Here is a 23796-nt window from a genome sequence, read left to right on the forward strand (position 1 = left end):
GTTACACCCAAATTTTCTTAAAATCTTGATTTCATTCATTGTCACTCTAAAATTTCACTCTTTTTCACCCACAAACGATCAAACAATCCTGATGTTCAATCAAAATCTCTATGGAAGATTAAAGAGTGAAATCAAAACATCTTTCATCCATACTCGATTGAATAGAAGTGTGTGAATTTCTTCTTCTTTTTCAATAATGCTAGTTTCAAATTTCTTCTTCTTGTTCAACTGCACGGTACGACGGTTTCAATTTTACATTGTTGAGATTAACTTAAATTCAGTTTAAGTAGGTTCATGTAAACTTAGTTTACATAACCTACTTAAACCGAGTTTACATGACCTACTTAAACTGAGTTTAAGTATGTACACATAAACTCAATTTACATGACCTACTTAAACTAAGTTTACATATAGATTCTTAAACTGAGATAACATAGAATTATTGAACAAGGTTGAACTTTTAGATGTACACTTAAACTCAATTTACATAACCTACTTAAACTGAGTTTACATGACCTACTTAAACTGAACAAGGGTTTTGGGGTGTAACAAAGAAAGAAGGAAGAGGTTTTTTGAAAATTTAATTTTATGGAAGGGTAATTTTGTCATGTCGGGGTGTAGCCAGGATTAAACAGGGTGTAATTATAAAAACTCTATCCTTTTTTAATCAATTGGTTTATTCTCTATTTTGTACTTTACATATTTATTTATAATTCATTTTTGGTCTTTTTTAATGAAAAAGTGATAGCTCTATCTGTTGTCAAGGACCGAGTAATGAAAAGCTACAGATGAGGACTTGTGCTTGAGAAAATCTAATTCAGATAGTCCTTAATAAAACATACATTTTATTTCGCCTAAAAGATAAAAACATACATTTTATTTAAACATCAAAATACAAATATATTTAACAAAAGAGTTATATGATTTTTTAAATTTGGCAAGGACGCGGGGCGGATTTCAATGATCCCAAACTCGACTCCTCACAAAAAAACCTGCATCCGTACTTATTTACGGTGGCATTTACTATGGGAAAGGTGAATCCTTTCCCACCATGGGAAAGGTGATCTTTTGACCATTGATATATTAATTAAAAAATTCAATGGTTGAGATGGGTTACCTGCAACCTATAGGTAACTTTTTTGTTTTAAAAATTGCCCAAAAATTATGACCCCACTAACTCTCCTTCCCCAAATTTGAACCATTTGATTAATCCAAGGGTTGAATTATTGAAAGACAAAAAAGTTTTTAAAAAAAAAAAAACTTAAAAGCAAATATCTCAAAAAAATTAAATCTAAACATTTTCCTTGAATATGAAACAGTCAGGCCCAGCCAACACGACCTTGAAGTGCAGGAGACGGTGACCGGAATTAACGGCGGCAACCTCAACACTTTTAATTTTTATGTCCACGTTCTTTTCAAAACTCGGCATTTTACATACTCCTGCTTTTATTCTTATGAAATAGCACGACAAATTTTCAAGTTCCATCCAAATCTAGAAATTCAACAAGTTTTAACAATTTTAACTCATACCATAATAAAGTAAATAATTAATAGAAAAATAAAATGTTCTTCAATTATTCACTCTCTATGTTCTGTCAATTGTAACTGGATATACTTTTGCAAAATTGTGAGTTCACCATAACCAATGCATATAAGAAAGTGCAAGGGGTGAGGAAGAGCCCATCGGTCGCACCGTTCACCCGTCTTCCCCGTCACTGTTGAACGGTGTGAAGACAGTGTCTCCGTTGTGGGTGACCACTAGCCGACACCGTCGTCTCCGACCGGAGTACCATCACATGCAACTTTGTCCTCTGTCAAATCGGAACTGTGAGCACCACCGTGTCACAATTCGGAACTGCAGGATGCTTCCTGCAGGATGCTTCCCACCCATCAGTTGCGGCGCTACCACTGTGTTCTCCATCGCCGACGAAGGGGAACACGTTAGTTAAGGGTTGTCTATGTTGTGGCATCAGGTTGAAGAGTCTTGTTAATGTTGTCCCATTTTTTCGTCTTTCCAGATTTAAGGATTTAGTTTTCTCTCTTTTAAATTTACCACCGTTGGATTGATCAAATGACTAAGATTTGGAGAATGAGAGATAAGGAGACAAATATTAAAGGAGAGGATCCTTATCCTTATGTTTGTCCAAACAAATAAAACAAAAACAACTTGTTTGACTGCCAAGTGTGGGTGAAAAGTCACCTTTCCCATGGTGGGAAAGGATTCAATCTTCCCATGGTAAATGTCACCCTTATTTACATGATCAGGCTTAGTATTTGGATCTTAATCCCCTCGCTTCACTGTGGGAATAAGGTTTCTCTACATCTCTTCATATATATATATAACATAATAAACATATATAAATTAATTGTAATTAATATAATATAATAATTATACAACAATAATAAGATTATATTATTATTATTTTTAGAGGAGATTATCCTTTATAGTATAACGAAGTGTGAAATGAATAAGTATTATACTTAAAGTATATGTATACTATTAAAAAATAACTTGCATCTACATTCGGTTAAAGAGAGGTTTTCCCGTCATAATCGATCCCGTCATAATCGGGGTGAGTTCAGGCGGATGCATACTATGGTGTCATGCCTATTGAAGAGGATTGAAAACAATGCATATTTATCTTTATCCGATCTCACTTATTTTCTCTTGTCTTCTATATATATATATATATATATATATATATATATATATATATATATAGTCCAACATTTTAGAGGAAATGTTAAATTTGACTTCAAAATTTTTATGGTAATGGGAATGTACATGCTTGATTCTACGATGGATGAGAAATATTTTGGTTGCACAAGGCGTGGAATATCAAATAGGCATCGGTTGGCTTTGGATCAATGTTTGCTGTGAAATCATATCGATTTCTAAGAAAACCAACGTATAAAAAAAATTGCGTTATATAATTGTTCAACGTGGTTTTTCAACATTAAAAATGCTTAAGAGCGAATAAAGGTGGCCCCTAGTCAAACCTTTGGCACAAAGGAGAGATCGAAACGTGTATACACATATGGTTCTCATTTCGAATTAAATAATATATTTTTGAGAGATTAGAGGTCTTGTCAAAATAAAATGAGATTAGAGAGATGAAACTAGAGATATTAAAAAATAATTATATACTCCAATTAAAAGAGACAAGAACATGATCGAATATGCCCGACACCATCAAAATTCAAAAAAGCAAAATCGCAGATAAGTGTAGTGTCCCGTGTCTGCTTTTTGTTTTTTCTCTGGGGCACTTAATTTCGTTTGTTTAATTCAAACTTTAGAATCAAATCACACTTCATTTCGCATACTATTAGGGCAAATTAAAGGTTGAGTAGGTGTAGTGTTTATCACCGCGCAATTAAGAGTTGAAACCAATGATCACCCTAACTTCCTCACTGAACCAGGAGTTTCATACCCAATACTAATTGAATATTGTGCTACACGCTTGAATTAAATAACTACTCACATCTTTCTTGTTAGGACTTAGCTCAAGCTCAACCCAAGATACTAGTCTATTGGATGATTTTAGTCAAATAGATAATAAACTATCATTTAAGGTGGGATACCAGCCACATCATTTTCACCCAACCCTCTCATATCTTTCCCTTAAAGCACATCAAAATAAAAAATCAAACAAAAATGAATATATTCAAATTGCTTAATGGTGTTCCTATGGTTCCAATGTTGTAAGTAAGAATCATTATATTTTGACAGAAATTTCTAGAATTGTTTTTTAGTATTTGAAGCTAAGGGTTCCTACTTTCTACAGCTGCAGTTGTAGATGATCCATGCCTATTTCCTACTTTATTCAGCGGCATTCAGCAGACTGCATTAAGGGCTTTCCTCAAGGCCCAGTTTAGTATTGGCCTACTGAATCAAAGAACATATATTGAGTAGGACTCGATAACCATTACAAGGGACAACTAATTGACGAAAAAACTCGAATGCAACCAAGCACATTAGAAAACATTGACAGTCTATTGATGTATATGTTTATTCTGTCTGCAATTCTGATAACAATATTGCAAATACAATTATTTTACAACACGGGCAACAAACACAACGGCATGGATATATATAACATCGAGGGTTCAAAGGGTAACTTGCATACCACAACATAAAAGAACGGGTTACTTTCTTTGTTCTAGAGATCATTATTTATTTCTCAAACTTAGTTTAATTATCAAAGCCTTGGTCCTTTTTCTCCCATGCTACAATCAGGCAGAATCAATCTTAAGCAGTGGCGTCAACAGCATGGTTAGCAACATCCTTCTCCACAAAAGTCTTGATATATTGCCCTCTGCACATTGAAATCGCATTATGAGGTTCGACATAAATTATCTGGTTGTCCCATATGCTACTGCTAATTACTAAACTAGTTAAATCATACCTTGCAGGAAGATGATCATGTGGGCGATTGTATGGAGTCCAAATTGGCTCACCAACAAAAAATCGCAATGCCTGCATAATTAGAATCATGCAAGAAACACGTATGAAGTAAACTAATCTCAGCAAATGTTAAGATAAAAAAAAAAAAAAAATTGAAGATAGATATCAACAGCTAAAAGATAACAAAAATAGGCTTGCAGTATGTCACGTCAAAGTTTAACCTTCATCTTAACATATATTCAAGAATGCAACTAACCAAAATCTTTGCAATCACATCCTTGTGTTTAATAAAAAATACGTGAAGGTCAGACGCACAACAGGACTTCCAAAAAGGGCACGGGACAATGTTTTTAAAGTATTCAAAGAACCAAAGTTCAAAAGCTAAAGTTATCAGAAATTGGGACAGATTGACAGAAAAATTATAAGCTAAGGGACATAGTGATTTTCTATTAGCAACAGAGGAAAGTTGTATAGCTACAATTTGCAAATATGCAATCAATACCTTAATATAATTGCTCTCATCCAATGTAAAACGGTGATAAATTCCAGCAGGTAAAATGATCATTCCTCCTTTCTTCACCCATACACGAATCCAAGCCTCATTGCGATCCCTCACATCAAAGTAACCTAAAGAAAAACAGGAAATATTTGGTAACTTAACAGGGTAGGCATGGTAACGAGAAAATCAGATCAAATGAGAAATCTGTTCATACCACTTCCAGCGACACAATAACGGATCTCCTCATCAGTATGCAGATGCTCTTCAAAGAAGTTCTTGATCTTCTCTTCATAATTTGGTAACTTTTCTGGGCAGACCTCACAAACATCCTGCAGAAAATGTGCCTCAGATAAAAATGATAGGAAGCATGACATAGCCGGAATGTTAAAATGCAGACATTTGACGTCAAAACGAAAAGGATAAAAGTTAGACTTCCCATAAATAGTTTTGAATGTTACATATAATTAAGCAGCAGTGATTTTACATATATTTTTATATTTCTTCGCATATGCATGTTTATTTGGAGTAGTGGGAAAGGTAGTTCTATCTAAACAATGACAATAAAACATTAGCATCACTAACCATGTAAGAGTAACCACGTTCTTCACGAATCTTTTTCAGCTCTGGATCTGTTTCAGGGTTATCGGCATCTAACTTCCAGCTAAGGACTCCAAGATCTGCAATATTAACACGAGTCAAAGTTCAGACGTGACTCGTGAGCACAAACCCTACAATTAGCATATGAATATAACTAACACATGCAACAAGAAGCTTACCAGCAAGTTGATCCAATGAGACAAACTCCTTAGGTTCTTTGTGATGGGGAAGTCTTTGATCTTCATTGCTATCATCCATATACCATGCTTGAAGAACTTCCTCTCGGGGATCCTATGAAAAACGACGTATGAAAATATGATTCCTCTTATTTCTACAACCTCTCAACAACACAAAATGTAACAGCAACAGTAGCAGTAGGCATCTTATTAGGCAAGCAATTTGAGCACATGATATAAACAAGATTGGGCATAACCCTTCTAAAACATTTAAAACTTAACGATTAAGATTTCGATAAAGCACTTGTACATGGATAACAGACTACGAAGTTGGAACGCCAAAGTAATATTGCGTAGGAGGTTCAGGGATCGAACCCTAATACAAATCAATCCCCCTACTCCTAACAAATTAATCACAAAAAATTTGCCTATATAAAACCCTATTATGTATGTAGATTCCTATCAAACCCAACTCACTAATTACAGTCTCAATTATAAGCAATATTTTACTTGTTAGGTTCATTTAATAACAAATGTATTTGGTCTATATTTCAGACCATATACATTAGTTATTCAATGAATTAAAAAGTAATTTTTTGCTTATGATTTTCTTTGAGAAACTTAAAATTATCAACATGGAGAAACGATAGCAGTTGAATTGAAATAGCTTATGGTACAAACATTCATTAACAAAAACATAATTATTTTTCAGGGAAAAGAAGAAGGGTATAATTTTGTGAATTAAAGCTAAGAAAATGGTATAATCGGAAAAAAAATGAACGAGAGGTAAAGAGGAATAATACCTTGTTGGGGGAAACCATGATGATGTTTAAGCTTCGGTTTGAAACTTGAGGTTTATCTCGATCGAACTTCACCAGAAATGCTTAATGGTTACGCGATTTATAAACCAAAATATTTTCCTTAATTTTCCAAACACGCCCTCTTTATTTACCAAAACGCCCTTCTCTCTTGCAAAGTTTTAGTTAAGCTTTTCTTTGTTTTTTCTTATTTTTTATATTCTCTTTTTATTATCAAAAAATATATATTTATTTCCTTGTTCTTTCCTTTGGACTCCTATTTATGTCTTTGTTGAAAAAATATTTATTTCCTTGTTTTTTTCTTGACTCATATTTATGTCTTTGTTGAAAAAAATAGCTAAGGGTACAAGGTTTTTTTTTGGGTCAATTTTTTTCTTGAAAAAACAAACAAATTAGAGAATAACAGAGAGATACACCCTTCAGTCACTATAATAATCTAACATTTTAGATTTTTGCTATAATAACAGAGATATACATCGTTAATTAAATGAATCTAAAATGTTGATTTTTGCTTATAATAATGACCGGATAATGTATATTTTTAACATAGATACTAATTTTTTTAAAATGAATCTTCTGCTTCTGACCTCTTAAAAAAAAATTGTTTTCTTAAGACGTCAGAAGCATAAGATATATTAACAAAGTTTCATTTAAAGCCGAAAGCATCTGTATAAAAGGAATTAAAAGGTAAATACCTATTTTTCTTGTTAACCACTTAAGGAATTGGATCCTACGTTGTATAAAAGGAATTAACGCAGTAATGGTTTGGGTCGTCCGATCAAAAATTACCGATTGTGATTAAAACTGTGTGAAACTGTTTATGCAAATCTGAATTGTTAGATCGTATTTATATGGCCAAGATTGTGTACTGCATGGAGCAGTTACAGTAGAAAATCCGGGTCCACAGAGATCATTTTTTACCAAAGCTTAGAGATATTGTTTAGGATCATTAAATTTAATATTATGTGTGGTCTTATCATTGTTGATAAATCGGGGAAATATCACGATAGTCTTATTATTCGCTATGTATCAACAAAATTAAATCATGTGTTATTCATGTTTTCCCAATACATTGAAGGTTACAATCACAAATATTATCGTTTTTTTTTTTTGTTAAAACAAATATTATCTTTTTTCCTGTAAAGTTGTCTAATGCTTGAGTTCACACATGTTAAATATGGAAACATAAAGAATCTATAGTTCGAATATTGACTCGTACATATTATTGTCTGTCATTTAATACATAAAAAAAAAAATGTTTTTTTAAGGGGAAAAAAACAGAGAAAATTGTTATTTGATGGAAAACGCGATCGTGTGTTATTCGTGTTTCTAGTGAATCCAAATTTTGTGCCAAATTGCATTTCCCTTAAAAGATAAATATTATGGTATGACTTTCTTTCTTTTGTAAGGCATAGACTAAACCTCTGAGTTTCACACAAAATTATTACGTGGGAAAAGGAAAAGGATGGTAGACAATTGAAGATCGACTTAGCTGCTTCAAATGAAGGAAGAGTCGTGCCGCAGAAGGATTACCCGCGACTAAAAATCAGCCTCAAATCTTCAAACATGCATGATGCATGCTCTCACAGAATAATTACAATACTTTCTTTATGTGCGTGTGGGGTAACCATAATTCATTAAAAAAAAAAATTATACATCTCATGTCAATATTTTTTATAGGATCCTCTATTATTTTTTCATATGTAAATCTTTGAGTGTATTTTGATGCTTTTATAAATTTCAAATGTAATTTTACAACTCATTATCTAACTAATAATTATTCTCATTTAAACAATTGAGATCAAGTAGTTAACGAGTTCCAACAAGACGAATTGTTCAGAAAAAATTGAGTTGTCAGTCATAACTTCCTTCTGGCAAAACTCCGGACTATCGAAGCTTGTTCACCTGAGAACGAAGGGTTAACAAAAATAAAAAAAATAAAAATAATAACTATTCTCACCTAAAAAAAAAACGACTAATAACTATTCCTCTTGTCAAAAAAGACTAATAACTACCATATTCATATTTCATACAACCAAAAATAATATTATAAGCGGATCATAATTATATTTTTTTTATTGGAAAATAGGATCATTATTGAACCATAATAATTAAAAAATAAGACTTGTTTTTTATAGAGGAGAAAATAAGAGTCTTAAAACGTCCCTGTTTTTTTGTTATATGATCGATAATCTTGGGATAATGGGATTTGACTTTCATAGAAATACAGTGCTTGTGTTTGTACAAGACAATTCATACCCGTCCTTGGATTCCCAGGAATATATTTAGAACACCGGAAACAAACCCTAGTTCTTTACACACCATTTGTCTGTGCTTGTCTTCTATTCTTAATTGAAAAAATCATAATCAATCTTTACAATAACAAACTACTACAAGTATATAAAAAGAAAGAGGATTTAAACCACACTCTTGCATCAAATGCAAAGTTCACAGAATGATAACTTAATTTTAAAGCACTAAATTCATCTGCATGCAATGTAAACACAGTACACGGCAATCAAACAATCTTCCATGAAAGGGGAAAAAGAAAAACTGAGTCGATCTTATATACACAAATTAAAATGAGATATTTAAATATGGCAGACTTCTGATACAAATTTATCATATTATTCATCAAACATTTAAATAAGACAAACTTTTGCTATAAATTTATCATATGTATAAATGAATTTCACCTTGGATTGTGACACCATTTAGGGATGTATACAAATTTGGATCTGAATGGATTGCCACTAAGGCTATACTACATGTTCCAAGGCTCTAGTTTCTAATGCTATTAATATTTCCTGCAAAGATGAAGAGTATGGTTATTTTACATGAAACAGAAGAGTTTAAAATGGTCAACAAAAAATATATCATTTGAACCGGACAACAAGCAAACTATATAGGCATACATTTCAACCATTTCCTGCTGACATAAAACAAGGAACTCAAAAAATAAGCTTGTACACTTTCTTTCAATTATAAACTATTTACTTTGATGCAATATTAGTCTGTTCAGCTCTTGAAGAAAAGTTATATTTGCTCTAGTAATATCTTTTACGTGTTTGGTGTGCCTTTCCTGGTATATTGGATACATCCATTTTGTGAGTATAGACACACATTGCTAGAACCGGTATATACACAAAATCACGGTAATGAAATTTACCATTTCTTATGAGAAATAGAGAGGGTCTCTACCTTATTGGTGAGTGTGACTTGCCGGTATATTATTAGATTAAGATGAAAATACAAACCTATTGTTTATATTTTATTTTGTTTCTCTCTTTCTTCTAAATGGAAGTGAAGAATTAGGATCCATGTGATCCTCCAAGCCAATCTATGTGAACATAATTAGTAAAAACTGGTATATCATAATATGTAACTTGCCTTCGGCTTTGCAGTGCTTGAGAATAAGCAGCTTGATGTGATTGCCTGCCCTTGATCTAAAAGCCATCCTACTTCAGTTAGAGTTTCACCATCCTTGTTTCGTTCAAACGAACACCATAGTTGCTTAGGAAGTAATACATTGTTTTCTCCATCTCTAACAGACTTCTGCATTTCGTCACCTAAAAGCTCTCGAAAGATCACCTGGAGTTAAATAGAAAGCCATATAATGAAACCAATAATACAGAAAAATACATATATGAAAAACAAAGGGTAACAAGAGAGGTCCTTACACTTCCGGTGTCTGTAGGGCTAAAAGTAGTGACAGCTTTAGATCCCTGCCAGATACCAGAAATATCTGAAGCAATCAAGGGTGCTGTAGAAGCGAAAGCAGAATCACGGATAGCACAACCTCCAAGTTGATCACCATTTCTGAACGGTCCATACCACTGCTCACGAAATACTCTAATACCTTGCAGCTCCATCTCTGTATTATTTAATACACGTATACGCTGAATAAACCTAACCCGAGATTCAAAATCTTGTGGATTGATCAAGCAGTATTCCAACTCTATTATGTCATTCTTCTTCTGCCATACAGCAACATAAGAGCCACTGGATTGGTAAGCAAAGGCGGTAACTCCACTGCTTTCGCCGCCCACTTTTCTCTCATCCGAACTGTATACCGTAGCAGCATCGGCCTCACATCCAACAGTGGGAAGTAACTGAACGGACCTGTACTCAAGAACATGATCCTCTGGATCAGCAAGAGTGGGGCATTGAGTCTGCCAATCAAATACTTTGACCTCCCATTCTCGGTATGCTTCAGGCACCACCGACTCTGGCAGTTCAATTACCCTACCTTGATTACTGAAGTCTGCTCCAAATCCATCCCATTCACCTGATATTCTTCTGGCAAATTGCGACCAAGCTTCAATACTTTTGTCATGTACCTTCAGAGCAGTTCTAAGTCCATCATAATATGGAATAGCCAAATAGGTATTCTAACTACCTAGTATTGCATGAATTCCAAACAAGACTAGGGAAAGGGTAAATTTGTGTCATCATAGATTATATCCGTTAACCAAGGTGGAAAAAATCAACAGCAGCAACAAGTTACAGAATCACAATCCACAATTAAGTTTGATAAAAATAAATAGTAAACTAAACACCAAGGTCCTTCAAAAATATAGGCTACCTTACATCAGTCCTCCACTTAACTTGGTCCTTAAAATCAAACATTGCATACCACTAGTTTCATCCTTTAAGGACCAATTTGGGCAAAAATGTGACATTGAAGGACCAATTTAACGTTGCATATAGTTTTGGCAGACCAATTTCATGTATATAGATATTTACTCAAAATTCAAAAACAGATGACCTCAAGGCAAGACAAGATGATATGGTAGGAAGGATAAGAAACAAGTTGAAAAAATCACCCTTGTTCTTACTTACTTGATGAGAATTGACTTCACCCATTACACCTATCAGACCATCAATTTCGCCTATTTCTTTCACTGCTTCCTTTGCATCTTGATTGGCTGCACACATCAAAGTTCTCCTGTTTTTAGATTCAAACACTCCAATTTACTATTCATAGCTTCATCAATAAGAATATGTTACAAGACAACACACTACATTGTATGAGTGAAAATGGTGAGGTGGAAAATGACAAATTAATTGGGAATAATAAAGTTTAGATACATTGACATTTTTCCCTCAATACAACCATAAAATGGAAATTAAATTAAATCAAACCACGAATAACAATGAAAGAAACAATATTTAGAAAATCAACAGCATATTTGGATTGACTTATCTGAGGTTATCCACTAACATGAGCACTTGTGATTGCGAAAGTTTATGGAAACGGCTTATGACATGTCCCGAAACTGTTTTAACCTTATTTTCATAAACTCTCCATGAAAGCTTGAATAAAAACAGTTGAACTTTATTTTATCGTTTCTTATAGAAATAGCTTATACATAAGCACTTATATGTTAAGTTATGTTATAAGTGCATAACTGTAAATTGGTTATCCAAATAGGGCCTAAATACATGGAATATTATTACCTCCTCCTCCAATTGAAAGAAAATGGTCTGAAACCCAGTAATAGGAAAGCCCCAAATTTCCCTTTTTGCTGCAGTGAACTCTGAATAAGAGAAAGATGTCATTTTTAAGCATAATTAGTAAAACCAAACATCAAGCTGAAAAGGGAAAATTGAAAATTCCATTCCATAAAGAAGGGTATCAATTATAAACTAAACTCAAAAAGAATAGAAGAAAAAGAAAGGGTTTGAAAGGAAGTACATGTGGTAGATGTGAAGAGGATGGAAGAGTGGAGAAAGAACGTGGTTGAAGAATGCATGGAGAAGGGGAAGTGGTGACGTTTGCAGAGAGGAATGAGGCCATTATTAACAGACCAACTATGTAAGTACTTTAACAGAATTATTATTATTATCAAAGGATCTTTGTCTGAGCCTATCCTATGTAACCACTCTTCAACCAGACATATCACAGAATAACTTCATTTCATTTGTGAGGTACAAATAATTAAGGGTATTGACAACCGATGTCCTAAGGGTACTCAAATTAAAAAGGGATAATAGTCACTTTCGTCCCTGAAATTGTAATGAGTAGTTAAAATAGTCCTTCAATGTATCAAAACTTCAAAGTAGTCCTTGATTGTGCATTTTGTTAGTCAAAATAGTCATTAATGTTAAAATATTTCATTAATATTGTCAGATTAGTCCTCCAATATATTTACTTATTGTCATATTAATCCTTAAGTACATGCTTATTGTCATTTTAGTCCCTATATTAAAAGAGTTATTGTGAACATTGAGAGGTTATTTTAGTGTCAAGGACTATTTTGACTAACAAAATGCACAATCAAGGAGTATTTTGAAATTTTGATACAGTGAAGGACTAAACTGACTAATCATTACATATTCAGGGACTAAAGTGACTATTACCCCAATTAAAAAACTATTCATTGAAAAAGTTTAATGTTTCAATTTTCGATTCATTGAATACATAAATTTTTATAAAAACTTACCAGTCTTTAAAGAATGCCTCAAGGACACTCGTTAGCATTTCCCTAATTTTAAACGGGGTATTAGTCATTTTGGTTCTTAAAGTGTAATGAGTAGTCATAATAGTCCTTCAATGTATTGAAATTTTAAAATAATTTTTTATTGTGCGCTTTGTTAGTTAAAATAGTCTCTGACATTAAAATACTTCGTTAATTTTGTTATATTAGTTCTTCAATATAGTACTTATTTATTGTCATATCATTCTTTATAAGTATTTATTTATTATCATTTCAACCCATATATGAAAAGAGTTATTGTGAGTATTGAATAACTATTTTGAGTAACAAAGTGCATAATAAAATACTATTTTCAAATTTTGATACATTGAAGAACTATTGTAACTCTTTACATATTCATGAACCAAAATAACTATTATCTGAATATTAAATATTTGGGTAAAATATTGAGCTCTAAAGAAATTTAAATCACGTTTTCCTAATTAAAGTACACATTTTCCACCCCTTTATACAAAACTTTTTTTTTTTAAGGAAAAATATTTCAGCTTTATACAAAACTTGTTATAGAAATTATACCTTCCTTGGCTGAGAGAGGTATAATTTAACAATAAATAATTAAAAGTTAATTACCATTGATATTTTTAGTGACAACGAAAGAAAAATTGATTTCTTAAATAGTGACTTGGAGTTTTTTTCATAAAAAATGGTGACATAAAGTTAATTGTTATAATAAAAATATTTATTTATATTAAAATGTGTTAAAAAAAATTAATTAGACTTGGAGGTTTTAATTATCACGAAAGCAGAGTATAATTAAGCATTTCAAAAGAATGTAATGTAACTACAATGTTCTAAAATACAAACTATTTTCGATGTTTCAATTAAATGGTGATAAACGTTGGCAACTTGGCATAATAAAACACGTCTAGCCCAATAAAAATTGTTAAGGAGAGAGTGTGAGACGAGTTACAAGTAAAAAATTGGCTTGATAGCAGTTTTCACCCTCTAACTTTCACGAAGTTACGATTTTGGCCCCCTAAGAAAAAAAAATACAAAACCGCCCCTTAAGTTTTAAAACTGTAGCAGTTTTGGCCCCCCAAAGCAAAAAAAAAAACGTGACACCTCACTTAGGGTGCCACGTCAGCGTACACTGAGTCAAAATTGGTCTTGGGGGCCAAAACTGCCACATGTGCAAAACTTAGGGGGCAATTTTGTAGTTTTTTTTCTTAGGGGCCAAAATCGCAACTTTGGGAAAGTTAGGGGGCTAAAACTGCTATTAAGCCTAAAAAATTCTTGTGTCTTCACAAACAAAGGGATGGAATCAATGGATGACTCGCGTGTGAAGCCGTGTTCGGCCCCTCCTTCCATCAGGTTACTTTTAACTCCCTTTTTTCCGTAAGGATTAGACTCAAGTCATGGCTTGAGGGTCAAGATGGGTTCACAAGACATACCGCATCTTGTACACCTCTAACTCGTGTTAATCTCTAAGAAAATAAAATGCAATTCTCAATCCCTCACAAAAATAAGGTAGGACACATTAGTCCTTGTATCCAAATTTATGACTGTATGGACTCTCAAGTGTTTATGTGGAGTCCCCGTAAGCATAGTTCAGTTGATAGAGATATTGTATTATACATGACGAAGTCGTTGTTAAAACCACGGGTTCCCCTTTTATTCATCTTGGAGTTGAAATTCTTATTACTAAACTACTTGACCAAAAAATATGTGATTGTGTGGAATGTTAAACAAACAATGTGACGTTAATGTCAATGCAAAATCGATAACTTTTACACTTGCTCAGTTTAATCATATCCTTCTTATTTTTTTGGCAGATACTAAATGTGAGTATAGATTTTATATGTGTTAAATTGAAAGCATACGTTATTCTTAAACTATAAGAATGATTGTTCACCCAAAAAATACGGTCAAGGACGCATACATGGAACATAAAAAGGTTCCTGTATTTCCTTAGGCAACCAAACCAAATTTAGCTAACCTAAATCTCTTAAGTATTATGATAATAACAAACATGAGTATATATGTCATTATCTCATCAACAGACAAACAAGATTGAACAACTGTAGTCTGTAGACAGAACACAACAAATCATAAGTTAACAAACACTAATGCTCTTACAATTATTTGAGACAGATTCTTCCCATACTTTATCTGTTTTAGGTTCATAGATATATAGGTCTTCTCCTCTTAGGGTAAAATCTATACAACAACATTCCAATAGTTCCATTACAGACCATAAAGTTATAATGTCTAAACCAAAATATAGTTGCATAGATTTTAAGGGTCCTAATGAGCTGCAAGTGGCACACCAGTTTTCTCAGTCAAGCCCTTAATGTATTCCTTTCTAGCAGGGTTATCTTCCTGTGGTCGATTATATGCTGTCCACACCGGCTCACCCATAAACAACCTCATTAACTGCACAAAACCACATACATATGCATCGAACAAAACAATTAATTCTAATCATCCAACATATCACCTTGAATCTTGATCAATTTCAAGTTTTAAACATGCTTAAAGTTAAAACAGCATTACTTTCTACATTCCACATCCCAAAAATGAAGCCTTGATCAAGAATATTGATAGGTGTGATTACCTTCACATAGTTATTTGTGTCGAGAGTGAACCGATGGTAGATTCCTGCAGGTAAAATGATAAGATCACCAGCCTTGATCCAAATGCGAATCCAGCGATCCTTTTTGTCTCGAACATCGAAGTAGCCACTTCCCTCCAAACAGTAACGAATCTCTTCATCCTGATGAATGTGCTCAGTGTAGAAGTTCTTCAACTTCTCTTCATAATTTTCAACTTTTTCCGGGCATAAATCAAGTAAGTCCTACAACATATTCAAATAGTACAGAAAAATATTCAAGATACGAAGATGTTATCAACACCCAGAACATTTGAAAGATGAAATTTCCCTTCAATTAGTCCAATCAAAATGTTCAACAGGTCAAAAATTAATCTTGAAATCTCTCTAACAACTCTAGTGCAAGTGTTCCTAAATTGACTTATTTGAGCTCATCGACCGGCATAAGTATTTGCGAGACTGTTCAATATAGCTTATGAAAACAACCTTTGGCATGTCCGTAGGTTATTTTCAACTAATTTCCATAAACTCTCAAAGATAACTTATGAAAATAACTTACAACTAATTATATATAAATAATTGACTTAATTTTATCTTTTGTTATAAAAATAGTTTATAGACAAACACTTAATAAGTTGTTTACCTAACAGTGGCGTTGCTGCTAAGTTCTGTGCAGCATGTCCTAAGAAATTTACATCAACAAAAATTTGAAGGCCGTTTACAATATATTAGATAATAGTAAGTCATATGTTCCTGTTTTAATCTTATAACATGTTTTTTTTTTTACATGTTAAACCCACAAGAAAAAATCCACTTCCAATCTTACCATGTAATTGTATCACTAGAAAACTGAATATGAATAATTGCCTTTAATAAAAAAATAAAAAGACAACAATATTATTACCATGTAATTGTATCCTCTGGCTTCTCTAATGTTCTTCAATTCTTGATCATTCTCATAGTCATTAGGGTTCAGCTCCCAGTATAAGACTCCCAATTCTGCAAAAATTAAAATTTTCCCTCAAACTTGTGTCACAATAAATTAAAACTATATATTACATAAAGAGATATGATTAATAACCTGCTAATTGGTCCAAGGAAACAAATTCATTGGGGTAGCCATGGTGAGGAAGTCTTGGATCTTCATTGCTATTGTCCATGAACCATGCCTATCACAATTTTTAATTATTAACATCACAAATCTTATATTAAGATTAATTCATAAGGAAGAAGAATAAGAACTCACCTCAATCGCCATGAGTAACAATTTTTTAGTAGTTTCAATGACTCTTCTCTAGCTTACTGGAATCACACACAAAATTCTGCTGAGTATATTATATATTTGTTACGAGACATTATGAAAATGTAATTAAAAATTTGCATTATATATTATTGTGGTGCAATGTTTTTTTGACGAAACTGTTTTTTTGTGGTCTAATTTTTTTTTTTGTTTACGCATTGTGGATTTGTGGTGTAATGTTACCCGTGAAAAATATCAACAATGTCGTTTTTTGAGATTGCGTCAAATAAAAAATGTCGTTTTATGAATATTTTTTTTCTCTCTTCTTGCTGGTGCTTCAACAAATGACTTTCTAGTCTCTTCTCTCTTTTTTTTTTTCTGAAGGATTCTAGTCTCTTCTCTTGTTAACTCGATTTAATTTTATGGCACAGAAAAATTTGACAAAATGTAATCAAACAATTTTTATTTATCATATTTCAACGATAAATGATAAAATTGCACGATTGCTTTCCTGTTTAGTAGGGCCGGGTCAATTTGAACCTGGTTTCGTAAAACAATTAATTTGATTCATAAATCAAATTATTTGAAATTGAGCGAAGCTATAAATACAATTCGATTGTTTGATATTGTTTGATTCATGAGTTTGTTCAATTATATTTATATGTATTTTTTTTAGAGGCAAAATATTATACAAAAAGATAAAAAAATGATAGTGGCTTTCAGATTTCTTTAAAAAAAAAAAAGTTTAATAGTGGCTTTTAAAAGAAATTGATTAATAATATAAGTTCGTAGAAAATATCAAACGTAGCAATTGATTGTTTTTTTTTTTTCCGAAGGGGTATAGCAATTGATTGATAGTAGCTTTAAGAAGATTTTATAACTTAAAATGTTAACGACAATTATATATTTATGTCTGTTTTGTGGTAACTTTGATCTTGAATTTAAAAATGTATATTGCAGGTTATTATCAATTTTGATTGTATTATACATAGTCCAATTCTCTATTAACATGAAGTAAACATAGTGCAGTTAGTTTTGCAAAATTCGTGTGTTTGTTTCAAGTTTACCAAATTCATTCCTAGGAATAATATTCCTTGGAACGAGAATTTTATTCCAAGGTATTTAGAAAAAAGATGTTTGTTTAACACTATAATATTCCTGGGAACCATAAAAATAGGAATTATAATAGGAAATTACTCATGAATTTATTTCCATCTCCATGGGAACTTTATTCCCACCCTTTTCTTTGGGAAAATTTTTCTATTCCCAGGAACGTTTTATACCCGGGAATAACATTTAGTAAACTTGTAACAAACATAGGCATATGTATTCTTATCGTTTTATCTATTCTCTATCTATAAAACTTAATGTCTACCAAAAATATAATTTTACCCTTTCTTAATTTTTTGACACGTCATCAAAATTATATCCTTTTGTGTCTTTTGCTTCAACTTTCCCCTATTTTTCCTCTCTAAAAAACAAATTAAAACAAACTCACTCGATAAAACACACTAACTAAATCTTTTTTAAAGAAAAAACAAACTTGATCTTAATCCCAATCAAAACAAATTTTCCTATAATTCAACTTTTAAATATCTAAAGAGTTAAAAAAAATTACAATCTTCTATTTTCTATTCTCTAATCATGATACTTAATGTATACCAAAAATAGAATCTTACCCCTTCTTAATCTTATGACACGTCATCAAAATTATATCCTTTTGTTTATTTTGTTTCAACTTCCCCCTATTTGTTCTCTTTTAAAAACAAATTAAAACAAATTCATTCAATAAAACACAGTAACTTAATCAACAAACAAACTTAATCTTAATCTCAATCTAAACAAATTTTCTTATAATTCAACTTTTATAATTCTGTGTCAAAAAAAAACTTTTATAATTCAACTTTTAAATATCTAAAGAGTTAAAAAAACTAATTATGAAAGTTAATGATCAGTAAAAACACAATTTTCCCTCAAAAAAAAAAGTAAAAACACAATTTTGTCACATCTTAATATTTTGACACCTCAACTTATATTTATCTTTTTGAGTCTTTTGTAACAAAAGAACCTATTTAGCTAAGAGAGAACATAAATTTCAAAAGATTGATATGATTTTGCAACAAAAAGTTTCTTTTATATTGATGTATCTTTTTTTGGTGGTGGCCGGGGTTTGAACCCCAGACCTTACATATATTATGCATTGTCCCTACGAGATAAGTTCACGAGGACTTATATTGATGTATCCAAACAAACTACAGTATATTATTTTTTTTTAAATGATTTTATATTACCATAAACAAACACAAAATAGATTATGATATTTTTATTAAAATTTAAAAAAATCACTAAATTATTGAATGTCAATATTATTTTTATTTTAATTCATAACAAATAAGCCCTACGGGATTTGCTATAAATCTAAAAAAAAAAAACTTTAAACAAGAATATAATTTTGTAACACAAAATCCATTTTATATAGTTGTATCCAAATAATTTTTTTTCAAAGAGGTAATTGTTATTATGATAAATAAACAAACACAAAACTGATTCCAATTTTTCAAAAATAATCTCTAAATGATTGAATATCAAAATATATATAACTTTTTATTCAATATCAAAATATATTTTTATTTTATTAAACGCGAAACATATATTCAATTTACATTTATTAAAAATAAGTTTTGTGATTGTACCAATTTTTTTATGATGTTCATGTGCTTTTATCTAACACTGAGTCTATTCGATGCACACAACTAACTTCTTATAATTTTATAGTTTTTAGGATGCAATAGAACTACCTTCCTATGAGTTTTTCTTTTGTAGGTAATCCAATGAAAAAAATGACAATTGTTTGCAAATTTAGACTAAAAAAAATATTCATAAATACATTTCACTTATCAATAAAATAACAAAATATGGTTGAGACAGTTAACTTTGATACTAACAAAACATTGAAAAAATATCTTCATTACGAAAATAAAATAAAATTCAATAATTTCTGATTGATAATCACAAAATAATAAAACATCATTCTTAAAAAAAAAAAATAACATAACTTCAAGAAGTTACAAAATATTTATTACAAGGCATATATCTATTTTTCAAAAAATTTGTCATTTTCAAGATTGCTTCTTTTCTAAAAATACTCAGTCAAAAGAAAAATTATATTAAATAAAAAGAAATAGATAAAGAGTCTGAGGACATTAGACCTGACTCAGGTACAACTCAAAATGGGGATACAACATAATAAACCAGACCAAGTGGATAAACTCAAATCTATCCTAACAAAAATTCACTAATCACGGGCGCAACCTAGCAAACCCATATACGGGCGCGAAACCAGGTTACAAAAAAATATGAAAAGTGATCCTCTGCGAAAAACAATTAATGGATCGACCGTCAACGCAGTAAATAATACAGTTTTACAATTTATAAACAGGACTCATAACGACATCTTTATCAATATGAAATCTTTACTATTTTAAATATTTTTACATATAATTACACTAACCTCCCTTAAGATCTTCTTAAATAACACAAAAGCTCGCTCTATTTTTTAACTAAATACTTAATCTCCTTTTTTTTTATCAAATTGACAAGCACTTCTCTTATAATATAACATGGTTTAAACTCTGTTAATTCCATTTATTTTGAGCAATTAACTTCTTCATACAAGTATGAAACTCATTTAATTTTCGACCATTTTTCTTTCCGTTTTTCATATAGGTATTTTTTCCCAACTTATTGTTTCTGGGTCAAGGTGGTTTAATTTTTAAACTCTAATGTAATTAAACGAATATATCGAAGATTATTTCCTTTTCATTGATCAACCACAATGTCCACCCACCAAAACATTTCTCATTTCTATATTCTTTTTTGATCTCTTATGTAATTGTTGACGTTAGATTCTATTTGGTGGTAAAAACAAATGTTGTTATTGTTTCTCCATTGCGAGAAAAACACTTCATTTAACTTATTTGTGAAAAGAGAAAGCTGATACAAACAAACCAAAATGACTGATTAAATTGTATATTTACAAAGTGATTGAAATGGATAAAATGAAGGGAGATTGATGTGTTTCAAAAATTAGAAGGGGTGTCCGTGTTATTTAAGAAAATCTCAAGGGAAATCAAAATAATTTTCCCTTTTATCATTAACGTCGGCTTTATCATTGGTTTTTTCTTATCTTCTCAATTCATATAACATTGCAATGTGCTTTGATGCACACCCCTCGCTTTGTATTAGCCTGTGCGGAGCACGGGCCCGTGCTTAGCACGGGTTAGTTGGTAGTGATATAATAAAAAACATGAGATCTTTACTATATTTTTTTGGTTACAGATCTTTACTATATTTAATATTTTGACATATTTTTATTCTACTACGCTATAATATTTAATAAAAATTATTTCAATGTTTTTATCATTAACGTCAACTTTATCGTTAATTTGTTTCTTATTTCTCAATGCATATAACATTGCAAATGTGCTTCGACGCATAACTTGCACTTCAACGCTTAGCCCGTGCGTAGCACGGGTCCGTGCTTAGCACGGATTGTTGCTAGTTCCCAGGAATCTACAAAGATACTGAAATGGTTTAAAAAGATACGTCCATAAAGTTGATATCACATAGCTAACACATAAAAACCATAAACACAGAAAGGATTGATGTTACTGACTATCATCACAACAAATTATAAAAGTTGGATATTCCTTTTCCCGGATACTTAATTTCATGCCTAACATCCGAGAAGAAATAGCAAAAAAAATATAGTGATATTCATCATTGGTTATTTCCAACACACAAAAATCGTTGTTAGAAAAACAATCGTATTATTACAATTTTCAATTTTTCACCAACACACAAAAATCGTTGTTAGAAAAACAATCGTATTATTACAATTTTCAATTTTTCTTTTTAGTAATTTGTTAATTTCTGTTACGTTAATCTTGAAACTTTAGGTATCTACCAAATAAAAAATCTTGAAACTTTAGGTTACCACCTCTGAGCTTTTAGAATTACTCTGATTAAAAATCTTGAAACTTTAGGTTACCACCTCTGAGCTTTTAGAATTACTCTGATTAAAAATCTTGAAACTTTAGGTTACCACCTCTGAGCTTTTAGAATTACTCTGATTATTTTACCAAGAACTGTCAAACTCAACCCCGAACCTTTCTCCATCTCCTTAAAACTATGGGCTCCACTACTGGTGGCGTTTATGGTGGGAGCATCAACTAATTTTCCCATGATGGGAAAATGTCCATTTCTACGGTTGATATACCAGTTAAATATTGGATGGCTTAGATTTTATGATTGTACCTTTTGTACTATTTCCAGCACCGAATTCATCAATTTTCATCTTCCATTTGCAATTTGCTTATGAATGCGGCTCAATTTTATCGTAGAATTTGACATTTGCCGAATATTTTTTATTAAATATTTTTTTTTGTAGTCTTTATAAAGCTTAGTTTCTATACAATAATATGTCTTTAATTTTTATAAAAATTAGATATTTTTATTTCATCCTTCAAAAAAAAAAGATATTTTTTATTTCTATAATAAAAAAGTAACAGACTCGTTTTTATAAAATGTCAAAGCTAAAAATTTATGAAAATTCTATAAGGAATATAATCAAAATATTTATATTTTATTCAGCCTAGTGAGTCATAAGTTTTTTTTTATCACTTCGCATGATACATTTTAATTACTAAAAGTGTAAACTAAACTATATTAAATTTTTAAAAAATTAATAGTTCACATTTTTATCTACTATTTTATTTTTATCTACTATTTTTGTTGTTTTTTACCATCACAGTTCCAGATATATTAATTTTCAAGTCTACATCTAAGACCTAAAGTTATAAAGTGTTGAAATTTGAGGTCCAACTCATTATTACAAAATCGGTTGTAATGTGAGGATTGTCCTCACTTATAAACACATCATCAAGTTATATTTTGTCCAATGTGAGACTCTTTAACACACTGTCTCACGTCTAGAACTAGACATCTGGAGCATGAATACAAACAGTGGATGGTTCGATAGTGGAAACCTGATAGTCGGTGGTCCAGTATGTATTGGAGGAGGCTCTATAAGTTGAATGAAAGAGAAAAGAGAGACATGTGATAAAAATTGTGTTTCTGAATAGCACTACAGAAGGTTTATTACATAAATTTTTAAAACAATAATACGATTTTTATCTATGTTCATATCACTACCAACCGAGACGTAAATATGTGTTTATGAAGTGGGGGAGCCAAAAATATTTTTATGAGGGAGGCCATGTTATTTATTTGTTTATATAATTATTTTTTGTGCAAGGACTTCGACGCTTTATTTAGTTTTTTCATTTTATTTTGGTCTCTTAAATTATAAAGATTATATAAATTCTACTCTCTTTAAAGTTTAACACTTTAGTCATTTAATTATAAATGACAGAAATGATGAAAGGAGTTTAGGTGATTATTAAAGTGATGGAAAAGATGTAGTAGTTATTTTATTTTGTTGTTGTATTATCAGGTTTTTTTATGATACGTATATTGGTAGCGTTTATGCTGTGAATTCGAATTTACAAATGAATATAGAAGTTGGTGCCGCTGTACAAGTAGGCAAGTATCCCTCCTGTTCCGTTTCAGTAAAGTAATAGTAGCTCTCATGAATCTAAACCATTCAATATAAAAATGATTTATCAATGGTGGGATTGGTCTTTTCCCATCATGGGAAAATTAAATGGCTTTCCCATCATAAACGGCACCTCCACTACTTACCTACACCTGAGCCCCCCTTTTCACAAATATATGCCTTCTTTTTCTTTCAGACTAGCTCAACAAAGCTTTACACATTTGTTCCACCAAAAAAGCACCAACATCATTTAATGGTAGTACTGAAGTCATTTAGAACCAAAATTCAGTAAGTAAAATTTCTCTCTCTTAAAAGTAGTAATAATAATTACTCAGTCACACCGAAATGAATTGTAACATCCAGAATAAAAATTTGATTTCAATGTCAAGAGTTCAAG

The 23796-nt window shown here is 31.3% G+C and overlaps 3 protein-coding genes across 3 annotated transcripts; all 3 read right to left on the minus strand.

Annotated features, from left to right (window-relative positions):
- Positions 1-3975: 3975 nt before the first annotated feature.
- Positions 3976-6549, minus strand: LOC146958571 (acireductone dioxygenase 2-like). The gene is made up of 7 exons (XM_085740096.1): positions 6481-6549; positions 5681-5792; positions 5487-5581; positions 5119-5233; positions 4908-5032; positions 4407-4477; positions 3976-4316 (listed from the first exon to the last, which is right to left on the minus strand). The coding sequence occupies exons 1-7, from the start codon at positions 6496-6498 to the stop codon at positions 4250-4252; spliced, it is 603 nt and encodes a 200-aa protein (XP_085596222.1). The 5' UTR covers positions 6499-6549; the 3' UTR covers positions 3976-4249.
- Positions 6550-9028: 2479 nt separating this feature from the next.
- LOC146958572 (glycerol kinase) lies at positions 9029-12342 on the minus strand. Its single transcript, XM_085740097.1, has 6 exons — positions 12194-12342; positions 11956-12035; positions 11338-11443; positions 10176-10835; positions 9886-10086; positions 9029-9302 (listed from the first exon to the last, which is right to left on the minus strand). The coding sequence occupies exons 1-6, from the start codon at positions 12293-12295 to the stop codon at positions 9255-9257; spliced, it is 1197 nt and encodes a 398-aa protein (XP_085596223.1). The 5' UTR covers positions 12296-12342; the 3' UTR covers positions 9029-9254.
- Positions 12343-15023: 2681 nt separating this feature from the next.
- Positions 15024-16902, minus strand: ARD4 (RmlC-like cupins superfamily protein). Its single transcript, XM_085740098.1, has 5 exons — positions 16790-16902; positions 16625-16712; positions 16448-16542; positions 15550-15789; positions 15024-15368 (listed from the first exon to the last, which is right to left on the minus strand). The coding sequence occupies exons 1-5, from the start codon at positions 16799-16801 to the stop codon at positions 15240-15242; spliced, it is 564 nt and encodes a 187-aa protein (XP_085596224.1). The 5' UTR covers positions 16802-16902; the 3' UTR covers positions 15024-15239.
- Positions 16903-23796: the final 6894 nt, after the last annotated feature.

Source organism: Medicago sativa, chromosome 1, assembly GCF_051527215.1.
Source record: "Medicago sativa cultivar Bolivia chromosome 1, Bolivia_mono, whole genome shotgun sequence".
In the NCBI taxonomy this organism is placed as follows: Eukaryota; Viridiplantae; Streptophyta; class Magnoliopsida; order Fabales; family Fabaceae; genus Medicago; species Medicago sativa.